Source organism: Centroberyx gerrardi, chromosome 13, assembly GCF_048128805.1.
Source record: "Centroberyx gerrardi isolate f3 chromosome 13, fCenGer3.hap1.cur.20231027, whole genome shotgun sequence".
Classification (NCBI taxonomy): Eukaryota; Metazoa; Chordata; class Actinopteri; order Beryciformes; family Berycidae; genus Centroberyx; species Centroberyx gerrardi.
The window spans coordinates 1,433,236-1,453,367 of record NC_136009.1 but is presented as its reverse complement, the minus strand read 5'-3'; the positions used below and the strand labels follow the sequence as shown (position 1 = coordinate 1,453,367).

Sequence of the window (20,132 nt, the reverse complement as noted above, 5' to 3'; positions counted from 1 at the left end):
CCTGCTGTTCTGTCTTGCGGTCTCTGTGACTGTCCCAGGCCCTGTAATCAGCCACTCCAAAATCTCAGGGTGCCTGAATCTTAACAACCAACCAGGACAGCTCTCTGCAAGTAGGCGTCCCTACCTGTCTGTCAATCACACGCACACATAGCTCAATCTAGTTCTGACCAGTTTGTTTATGATTTTTGGTACCCGTTTGGACCTTTTACTCACCTGTCAGGATTGTTGTGACTCCCGCTGACACATTTTCTTTCCTCTCTATCCTAGGTGTGCACTATTCACTCTGGTTGCACAGCCTGAGGAAGACCCTTGTGGTTGAAATGTGTGGTGTGTTTCTTCTCTGCCCGAGTACTCTGTTTTTCCTGTACTTTCTGCCTCATGTGAGATGTACCTCACTGGTAAATTTGCTGTGTTTCAGTGTGTACGTATATTCAAAGTATACCCATTTTTTGCGTCATATTCAGTGATGCTCCTCTTTGTTGATTACTGGTCTGCTGAGCCTCCTTTTTGTAGTCCCATAATTTTTCATGAACTGGGTATAGGTTAAATGAGTATTGTTATATCAATCAAGTGATGGAGAGTGGCAAAACAGAGTTTTATTTATATAAACATGTCTCAGAATATTACTTAAATCGGTCTTGTTGCGATGAGATAAAACTTGTGACCCAGTAGGGAAACTGGGTCATTGTAGCAGCAGCCAAATTCTGATTCCAAACGCCACTTAAACTCATAATAATTGAAATCCCCCTCGTCGGTGTCTGGTTGCCAGGTAATGATGAAATCAAGCGAGGCATTCTGCTAATGCTGTTTGGTGGCGTTGCCAAGACGACCATGGAGGGTACTTCCCTGAGGGGCGACGTCAATGTTTGTATCGTCGGAGACCCCAGCACGTCCAAGAGCCAGTTCCTCAAGTATGTATTTACACACAACACTACTTTGGCCTTGCCTTCACATCCCACCAAATTTCCGCCTGCACTTGGTTCTTAAACATCCTCCATCCTCCATCCTCCATCCATTTTGTCTTGTTTTGTGTAATGACAGCCTTGTACCATCAGGTGGCAACTTTGTCCTATCCTGTGTCCTTTATGTGCTGTCCTGTCCATTTTTGTATCTTCTCTGTATAATCTACTGTATGTCCTGTACCATTAGGTGGCTATTGTCTTGTCACGCTACATCTTTGTATGCATTTAGCATGAGCTCATTTTTATTGGATTGGCACTATTATTTGTTTGGGAAAAAAATTGCAGCTGCGTAAGTGTTTCTTTCCAAGCTTGTAAATGTAGCCTAGTCCATATTAGACCTGCAAACGTAACAACATCCCACAAACGTAATAAGCCACAAACGTAATACAAATCTGCAGCTTTTAATGTAATAATACCACTAACGTAATAAGTTTCCCACAAACGTAATAGCAGTTGCCAACCACAAACGTAATACGTCATTTCCCGCAAACATAATAACTATTACGTTTGCAGGGATTTGTTACGTTTGCGGGAAGGTGAAAATCTTCAGCTTTCAAAATTGTAATAACTTCCCACAAATGTAATAAATCACTAATATAATGAAAATCTGCAGCTTACACAAGTTGCTAACTCTAAATGTCTTCAACAGCCAATGACATTTTCTTCCCACATATTCTTGTCCTTTAGGTTCTTGACTGTTTAGACTGATCAAGTGTTGTGTATACAAATGAGCAATAAATCCCAATCATATTTATTCCAGATTTCTTCAAGGTTTTACTACAAAGACAAATGCAAAAAAACACAGGATGGGCAAAAACATTGTAAAGGTTTATAACCAATCATAGTAACCCTATACAAAAGCTTCAGTATGAATTTGCTCAACAATTAAAATATTTACAAGTAAACAACGCAAAGTATTGTTTTAGTAACAAGAGGTCAGTAACAACTGGATATAATTTATCCTCACTAAACACAATAGTAGCCTATGTTTGAACCATGTAAATAAAAGATGTCTGCATATTGTAAGCCAACATATGTATTTTGAACATACATACATACATCTTTCAATCTTTGAAATAACGAAAACAAAACATTTCTTAAAACTTCTGAAAATTAAAGGCTTGCAAACGATTGACTAAATGAATCTGAATTCCACCGTATCTAACAGAAAATTTCCAAGATAAAATAAAAGGATAAATAACATGTTACATTTACTTCCAAAAAAAGTCTTTCACCTTGTAGTGCCCAAAAGTTAAGTGTGTCAGAGTCATCCAAGCTCTCATCCACTTATTATTGTTTGAGAAAAGTTCTTTGATACGTTGCGCTAAACCGCTGTTCCGACCTGCTGCTTTGTACAGTTTCAGAACACTGATATCTGTGTCATGATTTTTGTCTATATCAAGATGTTCAGACAACGGATGTTTGATATAGATCCTGGGAAGGTGTCTTCCAGTTCATTCTCTGAACAGTGGAGACACTCTATTGAATGTGCCAATCATGGACATGTCCAAATCCAGGGTGTGTCTTATAATCATGGACATAATTTCTTCTGGAAGTGTCAGGATAGCTTCTTCAGAAATGCCAAAAGCATGATCAGAAAGGCCTGCATCTGCTTCATCACTGTGGTCTTCATTGCCTTGATTAGAAAGTTCAGCCTCTGTGGTATCTGTCTCAAATTTGATGACTTGCGACTTGCGTGACCATAAATAACAGAAGACTCATTAATTGACTAGACTAAGACTTCAGACTGATGACCCAAAAGGAATTTATTTATTTTTATTTTTATTTTTTTGATTGATAGCTATAAAATGATGAGCTATTGCTCATCACTACAAGCGCTACTTAAACAGCTACAATCACTAACACCGTGTCCTAACGGCAAGTGACACGGGCGAGCGACAACTGTTCAGAGAATTACAAAAATCATGAGTTATCAGTGTTATGAAACTGTACAAGCTGATCAAAACTGGTCAGAACTGTGGTTTTACGCAACTATCAAATAATTCTTTCAAACAATAATAGGTGAATGAGAGCTTGGATGACGCTTAACTTAAAGACTTTTATTTAAAGTAAATGTAACATATAATTTATCCTTTTCTTTTGTCTGGGAAATTTTCAGAAATGTTTCCTTTTCATTATTTCAAAGAATGAAAGACTGTTCAAAATACATATTCAAGTTTTTGGCTTTTGATATGCAGACATATTTTATTTAAATGGTTCAAACATAGGCTACTATTGTGTTTAAAGGGATACTCCACCCAAAACATGATTCTACCTCATTTTCACTCTCTTTTGGACCCAATAAACTCATCCAGACAGTTTTTAGAATAGTTAATTCTTTCTAAAGGTTGAAGATTAAAGATTCTATTCATTGTTAGCAAAACGTTAGCATGTAGAAGTTAAACTATCTTATCTTTATAAAGAAAAAACGATTCTAAAAAATTAGTTTACTGGCTCCAAACAGGAATGAAAATCAGGTAGAATCACGTTCTGGGTGGAGTATCCCTTTAATGGGGATAAATAATATCCAGCTGTTACTGACAATCAATACTTTACATTCTTTACTTGTGCATAGTTTAATTGTACAGCAGGTGAGTTTGTACTGAAACTTTTGTATAGGGTTAAGTATGATTGGTTGTAAATCTTTCATTGCTAGAGTGACATGCTACTGTTTTTGCCTCTCCTGAGATTTTTTACACTTGGCTTTGTAATAAAACCTGGAATAAATCTGGAATTAATATGATGGGGTTTAATTGCAACAACACTTGATCAGTCTAAACAGGCAAGAACCTAAAGGACAAGAATATGTTGGAAGAAAATGTCATTGGCTGTTGAAGACATTTAGAGTTAGCAACTTGTATAAGCTGCAGATTTTGATTATATTAGTGATTTATTACATTTGTGGGAAGTTATTACAATTTTGAAAGCTGAAGATTTTCACCTTCCCGCAAACGTAACAAATCCCTGCAAACGTAATAATTATTATGTTTGCGGGAAATGATGTATTACGTTTGTGGTAGGCAACTGCTATTACGTTTGTGGGAAGCTTATTATGTTAGTGGTATTATTACATTAAAAGCTGCAGATTTGTATTACGTTTGTGGTTTATTACGTTTGTGGGATGTTGCTACGTTTGCGGGTCTAACAGTCCATAGCCTAGATATTTATTTCAGGCAACATGATGAAACCTTGAGATTCAAACCAAAGTCTCCCACTTTGGTCTGCACTACACTGGCATTACCACTTCACTATGTCGCCATACTCACATGACCATGATTATGCAGTTGATCCCCTCTTCAAGACACCAAAAACTGGATTAATCAATAATTCTATGAACAAATTCTTCTAAATGATGTGATAAATAGTGATCAAAATGCATTGGTAGACTGTCAGACTGTCAATTGGCGTATTGTTTTCTCAACACATGCAATTTTTTTTATTGCATTTACAGAGTAAAAAAAGTAAAAGTTCAATTGAGCCCTGCATAATAAAACGCAGGCAATTTTGAAAAATCAGCTGTTGGATATCTATGCTGCAATTACAGCATAGATATGTATTTTTTTCCTCAACCATGTAAATAATGGCACTAATCCATTAATAGTTGACAAGACTGTAGCCACCTAATGGTACAGAGCACACTTTAAGGACCAGACTCTAAATTACACGCGTCAGGACACAAAATGATCTAACCCATAGTGTCTGCTGTACATACATTAAGGGTGTCTACTGTACATACATTAAGGGTGTGTGTGTGTGTGTGTGTTGCCAGGCACGTGGAGGACTTCGCCCCTCGTGCGGTCTACACCAGTGGTAAAGCCAGCAGTGCTGCCGGTCTGACGGCTGCTGTGGTCAAAGATGAAGAATCCCATGAGTTTGTCATTGAAGCAGGAGCCCTTATGCTGGCTGACAATGTAATAACACTGTGTGTGCATGTGTGTGTGTTGATGTTTGATTCTGGGTAGGGTATGGTAACTGTTTTATATCTGCTGTTTCTGTTTAATATGCTGTTGGAGTAGCGCATAACTGTGGTTGTGATTTTCCCGTGTTGGACTTAGGGCGTGTGCTGTATTGATGAGTTTGATAAAATGGATTTGAAGGACCAGGTGGCCATTCATGAAGCCATGGAGCAGCAGACCATCTCTATCACCAAGGCTGGAGTCAAGGTCTGGACACACACGTTCTTCCTCACTCACTTTATTTCACATACTCTGACACTGCTCACTGTTTGACTTACAGGCCAACATAACCCTCTATATTAATCAGTGATATTACTTTTTAGTTATATGAACCCTACTCCCCTTCATTTCTAATGAGACTACTGGTTTTCAGCTGTTTTGCTGGTATTTTATGTTCCTGATCAGATGGCTCATTACTGCCTGCTCCAGCGAAGAGTTGACAGTACTACCGGGATACAGTAAATAAGATGCTGAAATAGTTATTGAAAAATTGAAATATCTGATTGTAAGAGTTGCATTTTTTTTATTTTTTTTATTTTTATTGCCTGGTTTATTTTCAGTTATCAGGAAATGCCTCATTTGGCAACACATCCATTAGAGGTAATATTGAAATTGTCATTCACAACATCAAGGGTTACATAAACATTTCAACAGTTACCTGCTAACTACTTGCCCAGGAAATTACAAATTTGTAATCTGTTTTGTTTTTTTTCACAAGTCCCTCAAATTTCTCCACAATTTTGAGCTGTTCCTGCAGTTTGTAGCAAAAACCCTCACATCCCTAAAGCTCAATAAAATGTACTCTCTACACTGAGGCTTGTCAACAAGCACATCATTGTATTTATTTGACTTGCAGTGAAAATGATCTGCAAAACAATTTGAATTATGCACATCCAAATTTGAAAGACTAGTTACTCAAATAACAATTTGTCTGATCATGTCAGTGCCAGGTGATGGACGTAGCAAGCCAAATCAAGACCTGATATATTCAAATTGGTTATTCAACATAAGTTATAACATTTGAACATAGACGCAGACAAATACTGGTCATGGAAAATTATGTTGTGGAATAGTCCAGTAATTTGATTAGCAAGAACTGATCCAGGAGTCACAGCAGTGTTTATCCTCCAGGCCACACTGAATGCTCGTACATCCATCCTGGCTGCTGCCAATCCCATCGACGGCCGCTACAACCGGTCCAAGTCCCTGAAACAGAACGTCAACATGTCTGCCCCCATCATGTCCCGCTTTGACCTCTTCTTCATCCTGGTGGACGAGTGCAACGAGGTAGGACCGTCCACACATAGCTGTCGCAGTGGCTTTACACATCAATGAATGTATACAAATGTCTTGCCTAACAAACACAGCTTGGTACTGGGACAGGACAAAGAATCAGGCATAATACAGATAATATAATACAGATACATAATACAGATCCAGAGCAGTCGATTTAAGATAAGATGAAAATAAGATGAAACCACTGATCCCTGTGGGAAAATTATAAAAATAAGCAAAAAAATTGTAAACCAATGAAAGCAGTAGACTATATATAGTTGTGGGGTTATGTAAACACATAATACAGACAATTTCAACAAGTTAAGTAGACTGTAAATATAGTAAGTATGGGAAAGAAATGGATTACTAACATGTTTTTCTCAAGAACAACAACCTAGCCTAATATAATGAATGCATATAGCAAGACAAACGCATTACAACAGTGAAAAGTAACACTGGGGCTGAGGCTGGAGAGGACTGCTGGAGGAAAATTGCAGATGGTGTAAATACATTAATAAATAGACTTATCACTGTCCGTCATTAAGGCACAGTGAACATACTTTTCATTGATACAATATTGTGTCATCACATTGAGGCTATGAAAACAATTCCTATTCAGTCAGCCTCATGTTCCCCATGGCTACAGTGATGGAATATGGGTGCAATCTATTGCATCAATTACTCTCAGGAATCCTATGAAAGAATTTTATAGGATTCAGCACACTAAATATGCAAGATTTCATACACTATTGTTCAGTGTTAATCACAATAGTCAACTAAAGTAAGCTACCTGCTACTAGAAGCCCTCTTTTATGTGGGCAAATGACAGATGGGCTGGAAATGCTACAATCCTTGTGGAAAGTAAGTGGTTATTTATTTATTATTATTATTTTAATACTCTAGGAATGGTGATGCAATTTTTCCAGAGTTGATTGGCTTTTTTTAAGTTATGGTAATGTACCTCGCTTAATATGAGCCACCATTCCAGGTTGGGTTATTAGTATATTGGTCACAAGCGGTCATTGTTGTGGTGTTTCAAACTGCTTTTCCCAGCGATTAGGGATGGACAATTCCACATTTTTTGGAGTCCATTCCAACTCTGACTCCTTGTCATGGAATTGATGGACACTATTCTAATTCCAAATGTAAATCAACACAAAAGTTTAAGCTGTATGCCAGTTGGCATTCAACCAATGAGCCTTGAATTTCTTCCTCCACCCTTCCCACTTGTGAAATGGATCAGAAGGCAATTGAACACAGATTAGTATAGATAGGCCTAAATCAGAATGAATTAATTACAAACATGTTTAAATTAAACTGTTTTGATTCCAGAGTTTGGAGTCGAAATGAAAGGAGTCTACTCCAATTCCGTTAATTAGTAGAATTGATTCTCAGAATCGACTTGATGGAATCGAGAATCGATTCTTTTGGAATCAACTCTCCATCCTACCAGCGATCACTTGTCAACAGTGTCACCAGTACTTCGTCTTCACTGGGCTGGCAGCAGCTACCACACCCCCAAACAAACAAGCATACCCTGTTCTACTGAGACTAAATATTTATTTAATGCTCTAATATATTTAATGCGCTGTTTTTTTCAAAGTGTTACCTGGGGGCCATTGTAAATCAATGAGAATGACGTCGCTAACTGTTAGCATGTGGCGTGGGTACCGATCATGAGGGCTAACGGATGATGAGCGGTTAATGGGCTGTTGCAGTGATGAGGTTGAGGATATTACTGCCAAGCAGCACGACCCTGATGGAGAAAAAACTTATATAGTCTTTGTAGGTGGCGTATCCCTTTTTTTAAATGTTCTCTGTACACAAGGTAACTTAGTGCCACAGGGTAGTGCCACAGGGTTCCCACTAGTCATGGCATTCCTGGAATATCAATATCAGAATGTCACTGAAAAATATTAACAAGCCAGGAAAACAGAACATTTTTAGGTCGTGGAAGTGCTCTGCCTTAGTTATGGAAAGTCATGGAATTTAACATCAGGGCCACAATGGGACCCTGGTGGTAAGTGTGCTGGTGAATGGACTGTAGTTTACCATGGGTTTTGTGTCCTTCCTCAGGTAACAGATTATGCTATAGCCCGTCGCATCGTGGACCTCCACTACAGGAACATGGAGTCTGTAGAGAGGGTCTACTCTACAGATGAGATCCAGAGGTACATCCTGTTTGCCAGGCAGTTCCAGCCCAAGGTCAGTCTGCCAATTTTTATTTTGGCTTGGGAAGTGGACTCAAAGAAAAATTCAAGGTGTCATCTGTGCCTTGACTATAAGGTTCAATTGTAATCTGACTTACAGGGTGAGGGAACATTTTTGTAGAAGGGACCCGCATTTGGCAGCATCCAATACTGTATCATTAGTGTAATAATTATGCTTGGCTCTTACTTGGGCCCACTGTGGGTATGGGCGGGTATCAGCAGAGAGATTATAGGCTTAAGGCTTAGGTAGAGGGTAGGACAGGGGAACAACACATGCATAGGGCGAATTTGCATCATTTTGCCACACAGTGTAGGGTAGGCTTGGACGATATTTATTTATTGATTTGTTTGTTTATTTCAGGTTTTTTGGGGGGTATTTTATTTCTTCTAAATTACATCAAATTCCAAGCTTCTTCTTCTTCTTCTTCTTCTTCTTCTTCTTCTTCTTCTTCTTCTTCTTCTTCTTCTTCTTCTTCTTCTTCTTCTTCTTCTTCTTCTTCTTCTTCTTCTTCTTCTTCTTCTTCTTCTTCTTCTTCTTCTTCTTCTTCTTCTTCTTCTTCTTCTTCTTCTTCTTCTTCTTCTTCTTCTTCTTCTTCTTCTTCTTCTTCTTCTTCTTCTTCTTCTTCTTCTTCTTCTTCTTCTTCTTCATCATGACCATTTGGTATAATTTGCTCATTCCTGCTATTTCCACAAAACGGGCTGATTGTGGAAAAGGGAACCCACTTGAATTAAAAAGACACATTTTTCTCTTCAAGTATGACTATTTTTGTTTTTTATCCTCCCACTAGTAGATTTTAGGTTTGTAAGTTTAAAAGCTTGTACAATTGTGATCTATGCAACACATGGTGGCGATCTTATATCGCGGGGAATATCGCAATATAATATCAAATATAGCTGCAAGTGGCAATTGCGGGGTCCAAGCACAATTTGAAAAGACCGACAAAACAGAAGGTAGAAAGACACACAAAAGCTGACAGGTTGTGAAGATCGGACACACACTCTATTAGTTAAGGCTTAGCACCAGCTTTTGTGTTGGCCCGTGACTTCTGTAAAGTTCAGCATTTCATTGCAACCACGTTGTTGAAGTTATTCACAATAGCCAGACTTTCTATTAGAACACATACCGCTTGTGCTTGACAACTAATGACTTCTAAAGAACAAGCCTGGATTTGAACCCACGACTTTCCACACAAGAGGCACACACTTTACCTACTGAGCTAAACGCCTGTTATCAGGTTACTGAGGAGAAACTAACTAAAGGGAGAAGTATTGTGATACTGCAGCCAATGATTGACAGACTGACAGTGCTAATCACTTTATGAACATTGTAGTGCTCTCCATTAACTAATAAAACAGTAGTAAGTCACATGGGCAAGAAAACTGCTGCTGCACTGCTCTCTATGGGTTGAAAGGTCTGGCCACACCCCAATCGGTGATGACATTCAGGTATTTTGCCATTGACAAATGATGTCAACCACCTGCTTTGAGTTTTCTGCACTGTGTGATTTAGTGTTGATTTACTTTTCATGAAACTTCAAAATGGTCAAAGTCCATCAGGGACTTGAACTCACAACCTTGTGGTCCAAAGACCTGAGCTTTACCACAGTGGGGAAACAAAACAAAGCGACAAGTGATAGGTCACAGGTGCTAGTCCAACCCATATTGAAAGCCTCAGAAAGAATATTATAACTGTACTAGCGCGCCACATTATTAATTGTGAAAACGTAAACTTGATTATTACAGCGTCACCTTGAGGTCAATGAGTGTCATTATATGTGCCTGAGTAGTGGGTGGAATTTGCAACCCACCTGCCAATTTTTTGGTGTTTCTAGGTCTTACAGTTTTTGCTGCACAAACACTTTTAGCAGAGAAAAATCATAATAAAAAGAAATTTTCACAGGGTCACAATAGGCAACCTTCGACTTAATATGACGTCAATAAGCACTTGAAAACATACCATATGCATGAATTGCTGCATTGTTGGCAAGTAGTACCTGGAGATTCGCACTCTGGACCTTTGTATCCCCAGAAAAGGTGACTTACTGACTGCGCCACTGGGGAGACATGGTTTCCACACACCTTCTCACGACATCACATACAAAACTAGGGTATTTTTGTCTATTTAAACTTAAAACGCTTACAACAGTCAAAATGTTAGTGATAAAATTCAGAAAAAAATCACACATCATTCTGCTGGTTTTGGGTGTATAGTCAAATATTTTGGTGAAGTTTGATCAAACATTTGGCAAAATAGAAAATGATGTGCATACAGTATTAATTACAGTAAGATATTGAATATCACTGCGGACTCACAGTTTGACCAATCTGAACACCATTTGACACACTTGATATCTACCATCTAGAGAATGTCTTTGTCAATTTTGGTAGCATATGAATGAAGACTTGTGGAGATATAGATGTTAATTGATTTTGCATATTTTGAAAAATATAGTGACAGACTTCTGAATTGACCATAGGTTGCAGTGAGGCAAACTGTTGTCACAATTCAGTGGATGTGCTGAAAAAATTTCAGGCCTGTAGGACGTACGGGTGATTTATTTAGATTTGTTGTAATAAGCCACGCCCACTTTAATCAATCATTGCCAAATTTTATGCACCGACTGAGTCATGACCCTAGATCGTGCGAACCGAATTTCGTAAGAATCCATGTAGCCGATTACGAGATATAAACTTTTTGCATTTATAGCGCCCACTAGTGATGGAACTCCAAATGCTTTTGGGGGTGTGTTCATGCAACACTTCTCAAAATGCGTTTCAAATTTTGGCTTAATTCGATGAATGGTTAATGAGTTATGGGCAATTGAGTGTTATGGCGTGTTTCGTTAAAAAAAGTTTATTGGTCGATAAAAGCCAAACCATTTGACCTATCAATAACCTTTATGCACAGGACGGCCCCAAGATTCTGCACACACAAGTTTCGTGTGAATCGGATGAACGGCCTAGGAAGAGTAGCGAAAAGAGTTTCGGACAAAATTCAAAGTGGCGGAAAATCTAGTAGACAGAAATGGGCGGGATTCTACGACCTACAGTTCAGAAGTTATAGGCCAAAACGTAAAGTTGCTTGTGATAGCGCCACCATCTGGTCGACATGGGTGAATGGCCTTGCCTGAGTAGTGGGGGGCCATAGGAACCCACCTGCCAAATGTGGTTGCTCTGGGACTTACAGTTTCTGAGCTGCACATACTTTTAGCGGAGAAAAATAATAATAAGAATCCTTACAAATACAATAGGGTTCCAGCACCTTCAGTGCTTGGACCCCTAAATATCAGCCCAAGCCTAGTGTAAGGTGGGGAAAAAAGTTGAAAGGGATTATTGGCCTCGGGGATGTTTGCAGCTCACAAGTACGACTGCACACGTCCACCTCTCTGATATGTAAACTAGGAACATTTATCGATGCATTTGTATGATGACCACCACCCCCTGTTCCCAGATCACGTCGGAGGCTCAGGAGTTTGTGGTGGATCAGTATAAACGACTGAGGCAGAGAGACAGCGGAGGGAACACCAAGTCGGCCTGGAGGATCACTGTGCGCCAACTAGAAAGTATGCTGAGACTATCCGAGGCTATGGCCAGACTATACTGCTCTGATGAGGTATACACACCGACACACATGATAGTTGTAATCCTATGTTTCCCATGTCCTTCATTTATTTTATAATCTACGGTTTCCCAGCTTTGTTTTGGACCCCAATTGTATCCCTAGACATAAAAATGAGACGGAGGGGAAACTCCTCATCACTATAAAAATACTGCAATAATATTTGATTATTTTCAAATCGGTCAGGGACTTTTGGACTGTGCAGACAATTGATGTGTGTTTGATGTTGGGGTCACTTGAAATGCAAATAAGGGATCCCTGTCTTAATCATTACTGTGTGGGAATTGGTAATGATTGCTGTTACGCAAGCTTGGAATTATAAGGTTCTGACTAAAAATTGATCCACATATTATTTGAATGTTACTTAATGTTGGTGTGGTAGTGTTTTTTTGTTTTTTGTTTTTTATGAATAACATTTTGGGGTTAAATATAAAAGAAAGATGGAAATCTCTATCAGAAACTGCATTTGTGAGGAGTGAAACAGATGAACAGAGGAGAACAGCAGAGAGGAGTGAGACAGATGAACAGAAGAGAACAGCAGAGAGGAGTGAGACAGATGAACAGAAGAGAACAGCAGAGAGGAGTGAGACAGATGAACAGAAGAGAACAGCAGACAGGAGTGAGACAGATGAACAGAAGAGAACAGCAGACAGGAGTGAAACATGAACTGAGAACAGCAGCCACATCAATTAGAAAAGGAAGACAAAGGCAGAAGCGGAGACAATGAGGGTTGGGCATCAAGGGAGAAAGAAGGCCAGGAAGAGGGTGTCCAATCATCCTCATGGAATTCTGTAAGATGCAAACAACAGTGCACCAGAAGTGCTACACAAATATGTGCAGAAAATGCAATTATCTTACTTTAGGGCAAGTAACAGCTGCCAAACGTATGACATGCTGCTTAGTGTATCACTGAATTGATATAGATGTTGTGCTGTAAATTGTTTTAATACTTTAGGGTTGGAAAATTGTTAAATTAATATGAAAATAACTTAAGTAAATGCAATTTTACATAATGTTGTTTTTCTGGACTCTGACATAAAAAAAGCACTATACCAAAATTGATTTATTTTGATGCAGTGTAGTCTTACTGTGCTTCAAAACTGCCTTGATAATAAAATTATTCCATTAAATCATTGTAAACAGTTAGATAGAACCTTATAGAACCAAACCCAGATTGACCTTACAGAATTATAAGGTCCTATCTCTGTTTTCAATGTCTAATTATCCTAATATCTTGATATGTATTGTATTCAAATATACCATCAGGGTGCTGGCCTTGTTCAGCTACAAACATAGATTTGACTACATAACAGTTAACAGCCAAGTGGCATGTCAAAACGTTGATGCTCTGGCCCAGAGAACCTCATGATTAGTGAATAAACGGCCTGTTACTACAGTTACTCCTAAACTATAGTTCAGGACCTCAAATTGGTGTGTTTGTGGTGAGTTTCAACATGACAACATCAGCAGTTTGAGAAGACAGGGTCCCAGGATTAAAGTTGAATTTCCTCAGATTGGTTCCTGTTTTACACTGTTCAGATGCTTCCTAAATGTATGAAGGAGGTTTTTAATTAGCCACCTTGCAGTAGTAATGAATGACTGTAAATTCTACTACTTTTTTTTTTTCTCCAATGGTTACTCTCAGGTCCATCCCAAACATGTGAAAGAGGCTTTTCGTCTCCTCAACAAGTCCATAATCCGGGTTGATTCTCCTGACATCAACTTCGACCAGGAACAGCAAGATGACCAGGAGATTAACGGTAACTGGATGGACTTAATTATGCGAAAGAATACTTTTTACTGTAACATAGAAGCAAAATGCATAATGGCACAATATGTCACCAATAAAAATGCTACTACTTTATCAGAAGTGCTCTAAATATAAATGTATTTCAATATATGAGCTACATTGTATTTATGCAGTTTCTTCATACTGAAGTTGGGACTCATTACATTTAATCTTTAATTGTTACATTATCCAGTCAAGACAAGCATACAGTTGACAGTGCTGTCCAGCTGGCCCCCGCCCCAAGCACACATTTATTCACAAAAACAAAATTCTACTTTTGACTTTTGTAACTTTAAAGGCATAGTTCACCCAAAAATGAAAATTCTGTCAATACTTACTCTACCTACAATACCTACCCGATATTTGCACCATTATTTAGCGCAAATCTTTACTCCCCACACCTGGCGCGTTCACGTGATTCTTCCCCACTTCGTGTTTACACTCCTACGCATGGGTCTACATCACACAAACTAAAAGAACTCTACTCAAAATGCCTCATTCGGATCCAACGTTACCTTTTTGGCCTTTGGCCCGTTACATACCTGTTGTAGCTTACCTCCCTAGTGCCGATATATTTTAAAAATGGTTTGAGTGTGTGCTTTTCCTGGATGTTTCAACAGAGAGATGCCTGTAAGATGATAATGTTGTGCATGGACCTGTGGTTGATGATTTTATAACTTGGTGCAATGATTTCTACCTGTCGATAAATGTGTCTAAAACTAAGGACATGATTATTGATTTTCGAAGGTCACAGCCCAGTATTATTCACACTACAATCCAGGATAAGGACGTTGAGATTGTCCCTGATTACAAATGCGTATCAGTGTTTTATCGAATCTGTTCTTATCTACTGCATTGTGGCTTGGTTTGGTTGCCTCACCTCGTCCAGTAAAAATAGGCTGGCAAAGCTTGGTGGGTGATCGGGGTGCAGCAAGCCCAGCTTCAGGACACCTACAGTAAGCGGGTTATCAATAAGGCCCAATTCATTCTTAACTGTCCTGACCACCCACTTTATAAGGAGTTTGACCTCCTTCTCTCTGGCCGCCGTTTCAGGATGCCAATAACAAGGACACAGCGTGCCAGAGCTTCCTTTATCCCTGTAGCCATTGACAGGCTTAATCTGTTCGCCTAATTTTAGACTCGCACACCCTTATATTATTTATTATTTATTGCCACAGCACTTTACTCGATTTAATTTTGTTTTTTATTTTGCACTTCACTTGCAGTGCATTAATATTGGATCTGGGTATTATTTCCCATTTTAACTTTTCAATTTCTAATTCAGTATGGTAGGAGTGTCTTCATCTTTTACTTGATCTGTTAATTTCTATTGTATATTTCTGATGCTTGTTGTTGTCAATGTTTTTATGTGACCTGATGTGTTTTTAATGCCCGCTGCAAACCAAATTTCCTTCGGGATAAAGTTGAAGTTAATCTTTGAAGTTAATCTTGAAGTTAAGACTCCATGACCAGGCAACATTAAAAGAGTCATGGGTTCTGTGGATACATGGATAATTGCCTGCGCATCTCATCGGATATCCAGAAAATTGTGACTGACGGGAGATGCAATTTTTCACATTAACACCACACGGCCATAGACGCCTGGGTGTCATTTATTTTTCTCCTCCTTAATAACGTTTGCTAAAAATACTCACTGCAAAGCATGTGGTTTTGTAAGTAATGTAGACCTAGAAAAGGAGATATTTGAGTTTTGTGGCTATTTTTACAAAACACCCTTTTCCGGCTGTGGCTGCGGTCAGGACATGTGGCACCAGCCACAGGAGCGAATTGCTCTCTCCTCTGATTTGCATTTAGTTCTTGTGCTTCTGTTTTGCTGAAATATAAGCTGGATCAAACTATTGAATTGCATTCTTATTTCATGAAGACAATGTCATTATTGTATTATCGTTAAATCATTTCATTTTCAGCACCAGGCGGGTGCTGTCCACAGCTATTGATTGTACTAACCATTTCAGCACCACATGGGCGCGCCGCCTGCCTGTTCAGTGAAACGCAGCCGTCATCCAGCCTCATCATAAATTAAATGGCCTATAACTTGAGCATTTTTTAGCTTTATTAAAAAATAATAATAATAATAATTAAAAGAATTCTAAAATAATAAATTGGCCACCCATAAATATGGGGGGCCAATTGTGCGAAAAAAAAATAGATCTGATCACAATGTGGACAGAATGGAGACGATGAAAATGCATATAAATGCAAAGGGCATGATCGGATTTTTCATTATCTAGCTAGCATATCTGGATACAGATGGCATTTTAATGCCAAGTGTAAACGGGGTCTTTCACTGGACTTCAGTCTAACGTTAGGGTAATTGGCCAGGAAAAACTGGTTATTTGGCTCGGCCCATTGAGGTTTAACTCAGCCTATGAGATTATTTTTGTCTCTGAGAAATGTTTTTGTATAACTAAAACTCCTGCAACTGGAACATGGTTGAAAACCACTACACTAGAGAACATACTGCAGTGTGCAGGACAGTACTATATGAAAAATGGACTTAAAGGATAAGGCCGGTGTTTTTTAATGCATTGCTTACCGTCAACAAATCCTATGAAAATAACAATCAGCAATGATTTTGTTTTGCCAGCAAATCTCGTCCATGTAGCCGATGCCCAATGCAGCCATGTCCCAGCAGCCATAGAACTCCATTGTATTAAAAAAACGATTTAAAAACACGTCAAAGAGCCATGCTGTTGCTCTGGGCAGAATATTTCATCATCACGATGCACCGGCCGGCCGACTTTTTCCTCAAACAACTTAATAAGCCGGCTGTAAACATGTTTGCGATCTCAGGAAAGTAGTTCCGTAGCACCGAAAATAGTCCCCAGCGTAATGAAGAATTTGTTCCCATTTGATTTGGTAATAACTACAACAGCCTGACTTTTTGTGGTAACAGTTAGCGATTTTTAAAATTGAAACTATGTCTTTGTGAGCTGTATTTCAAGGTTTTTAGCTTACAATTGGAGCCAATGACTTCCGGGGTGACGGCTAAAAACGGTACGTGGGAAGTCGAAAAGTAACGGGAGTAGAGCAAACACATTGTTGATTTTGTTATTTTCATAGGATTTGTTGACGGTAAGAAATGCATTAAAAAACACCAGCCTTATCCTTTAAGGGTGCACTTCGGGTCATTTTGATATTGTGTCCTGTTAGTGTTTTGTTTTTTTTACCTTCTCAAATGCACGCCGACTCTGTGATAAACGGCCAAAATGGGATCATTTGAGATGCCTCCTTGTTGATTTAGTTCTGGAACTTCTGTCCTTCTCTCCAGACCAGAATGACCTGCCAGGAGCAGAGGGAAATGGGACCAATGGGACCAATGGACATGCAGGAGAGATGGACATGGAGCAGCAGAAAGACAAGGCTGTGGCTGCTAAGCCGGTCCTGAAGATGTCGTTTGCAGAGTATCGTAGAGTTTCCAACCTAGTAGTCCTCCACATGCAGAAGATGGAGGAGAGTGAGTCGGAGGCTGACAAAAATGATTTGTTTCCTTCCCTTGCAACATTTCTTTTTACATCTCTTGTTGACTTTCGCATGTTAGGTTAAAGGGAAGAGTCATTTCTTTGAGAAGTTGAACCTAAGAACTAATCAAGCCCTTTAGTAGATTTGGATTATTTAAATGAAATGTTAAGGATCCCTGTGGGGAAATGGGGTGTGGATATTCAAAGCAGGACATTTAAGTGTAAGAAAGTATTTTTGCATCTGCATATTTGGCACCAGCCCTATTATTAGTAGTAATATTAATTGGGAATGACATTCCTCTATTTCTATGTTCTTCCATAACCTGTAGCAATAGTTAGCATAAGTAATGGAACTGTTTGAAAGCAATTATTCAAGTACAATTCAGAGAATTGTACTAACATTGCTGAGATGCTAATGAGAAGCTTCAGCCAATTTATCAGAAATCAGTGTGAAAATGTCTCGAATTTCCTAAGAAGCAGCTTGCTCACTGATCAGATAGGGCTCTAAAAATCCAGATGTGTAACAATACTCATTTTAGACAAATTCAATTTTGTTTGCAGAAAAAGCAGGGGATAGTGAAAGATAGTGAGAGGGGTTGATGGTGCAGCAGTGGAACAGCTGGGATTCACACACACACACACACACACACACACACACACACACACACACACACACACACACACATACATACATAAATCTGCAGAGCCTATCCTGTTGCTGGACTTTTAATAATTTTAATATCAGAACTGCTTTATTGACCCCAACCCTAAGAAAACAGACCTACTCATAAATTTCTAATTTTATTTATTTAATATCATATTTGCTTTTAATATACTTCTTTTTAGATACTATCAAAAATTTCTATTCTATTTTTTTTTTTTTTTTTTAAATATACTATTATAATTTTTGTGGTATGTTTAATGTGGCCGACGGGAGCAACCTGCTAAGTTGAATTCCTTGCATGTGCAAAACAAGGCCAATAAAGATTCTGATTACCAAATACACAAAATGTACAAGGAATTAGTCTCAGTATCATGACAGTGTTGACATGGTAATAACTGAACTACATTGAATGAGGACCTCTTTTACATTTACTTTTTTTAAATTTTTTTTGGGGGGGGGGGTTTTAGCTGACACTCTTAAGAGTGGCTTAAAATAAGTATGGCATTAGAATAATTTCTTTTAATTTCTTTAATTTCCTTTAATTTCTTTTTCTTTTAATTCCAAGATCACCATCATTACAAACAGCCAATAGTAAGGAGGTCAAGGGTCAGTGACAAGTGCTAGGAAAAGAAATAAAAATAAGAGATGCAATGCAAGACATCAAGACAGTAGTCCATACATGTTAGGCTGTCCATGGCTTTTGAATAAGATTATGCTGTGTTTGTCTTTTCCCTCAGTGGATGATGAGTGCTGTCTGAAGAGGAGTGAGGTGATCAACTGGTATCTGAAGGAGATGGAAAGTGAGATCGAAACGGAGGAGGAGTTGATCGCAAAGAAAAACCTGATAGAAAAAGTCCTCCACCGACTCATCCACTATGTAAGGATTTCAACAAACGTTTTCGTAACTATTTTGGGTCTCATTGACTTGACTTATGTCTGTAGTGACAGAGTAGGTGACCACTCACTGACCACATTTACATACGCACACAATGCAATTGTAACACGATTAAGACAATAATGCAAAAAGTTAATAAAACACTCGCACTACTATGAGACCTGCCTACATCCGATTTATCCATGGCGTGAAATTTGAGTATATTGAGTTATTTTAAGTAGCATGAGCTTGTTAGCAAGTAGAACATTAATTACTCAGGTGATGCGTTCACATCATATCGGATTTGACGTAAATATGAACTCAGATGGCACCCAATAACCACACCATGACGCCTAAAAATGCGGGTCTCTATGACAGGTTACCGAAACTCTGTCCAAAAAAAAATTACTTGTGAGTCCATGTGACTTTGGTCTAAGTCCTGGTTGGTTTGTAATTTGGCAGTGTGAACGAAAACCAACCCTAGGTGTGATCACACCCATAGTTTCCCATGCTGTTTGAGGTTTTTCACTCCACCAGGAAAAATCCACAGGGGACCCACTGATGCACAACATAGAATATGTTAAATTCCTGGGATCTTGAGACCTTGTATGTTTTGATCTGGAGATGAAGTCTCTGCAAATGTGTTTCAGGACCACATCATCATTGAGCTGACTAAGACTGGGCTGAAGAAGGCTGGAGACGGAGAGGATCCAGTGACGGAAGAAGACCCCTTCCTAGTGGTCAACCCTAACTATATACTGGACGATTAAGTGTTGGTTTGTCTTTTGATGGGTCAGTCCTTATACTTGTACTACTGTCTCGTATATACATTTGCTGACCCATAGTACAAACTATCTAATCAGGATTTTCCTCATCTTTGAATATGCAAAGTTCAGTGTCAGACTTGGAATTGTGGTTATCATGTCTTGTTCTTAGGTCAGTTTGCGTTGGATGCATTCATTTGCATACATTTATGTGAATTGATCTTGATGGAAAAGCATCATAATTGTATGGAATTAAAGTACACCAGCTACTTGAGTAAATATCAAATAATTTCAGTAACTTGTGTGGTGTGATGATTGCTGTAATAGTCCTTTAGACTGAACACCAAAACTTGGTCTTAGGTCTTGAGACCAAACAGACAAACAAAGTGACTGGCTGTTTGATTGCCCTCAGTGATGTAGTGGTAAATAATCATTAAGGTAAACTATGACCTCCAGTCAGTGATCATCATAGGGCAACAATTATATTTTCAGAAAAGCATTAGTTATAATTCCCCCCCCTTTTTAAAAGACCATATC

General features: G+C 38.7%; 1 protein-coding gene across 1 annotated transcript in view; it reads left to right on the top strand.

The window, feature by feature from the left end:
• The window catches only part of mcm6l (MCM6 minichromosome maintenance deficient 6, like), a 28,642-nt gene extending 9,041 nt beyond the window's left edge, over positions 1 to 19,601 (top strand). Inside the window, exons 8-17 of the mRNA XM_071925962.1 lie at positions 770 to 911; positions 4,732 to 4,873; positions 5,018 to 5,125; positions 6,050 to 6,205; positions 8,270 to 8,398; positions 11,855 to 12,016; positions 13,668 to 13,782; positions 17,104 to 17,289; positions 18,695 to 18,834; positions 19,482 to 19,601. Of these exons, the coding sequence (XP_071782063.1) occupies positions 770 to 911; positions 4,732 to 4,873; positions 5,018 to 5,125; positions 6,050 to 6,205; positions 8,270 to 8,398; positions 11,855 to 12,016; positions 13,668 to 13,782; positions 17,104 to 17,289; positions 18,695 to 18,834; positions 19,482 to 19,601 (1,400 nt within the window). The remainder of the gene's footprint in view (positions 1 to 769; positions 912 to 4,731; positions 4,874 to 5,017; positions 5,126 to 6,049; positions 6,206 to 8,269; positions 8,399 to 11,854; positions 12,017 to 13,667; positions 13,783 to 17,103; positions 17,290 to 18,694; positions 18,835 to 19,481) is intronic.
• Positions 19,602 to 20,132: the final 531 nt, after the last annotated feature.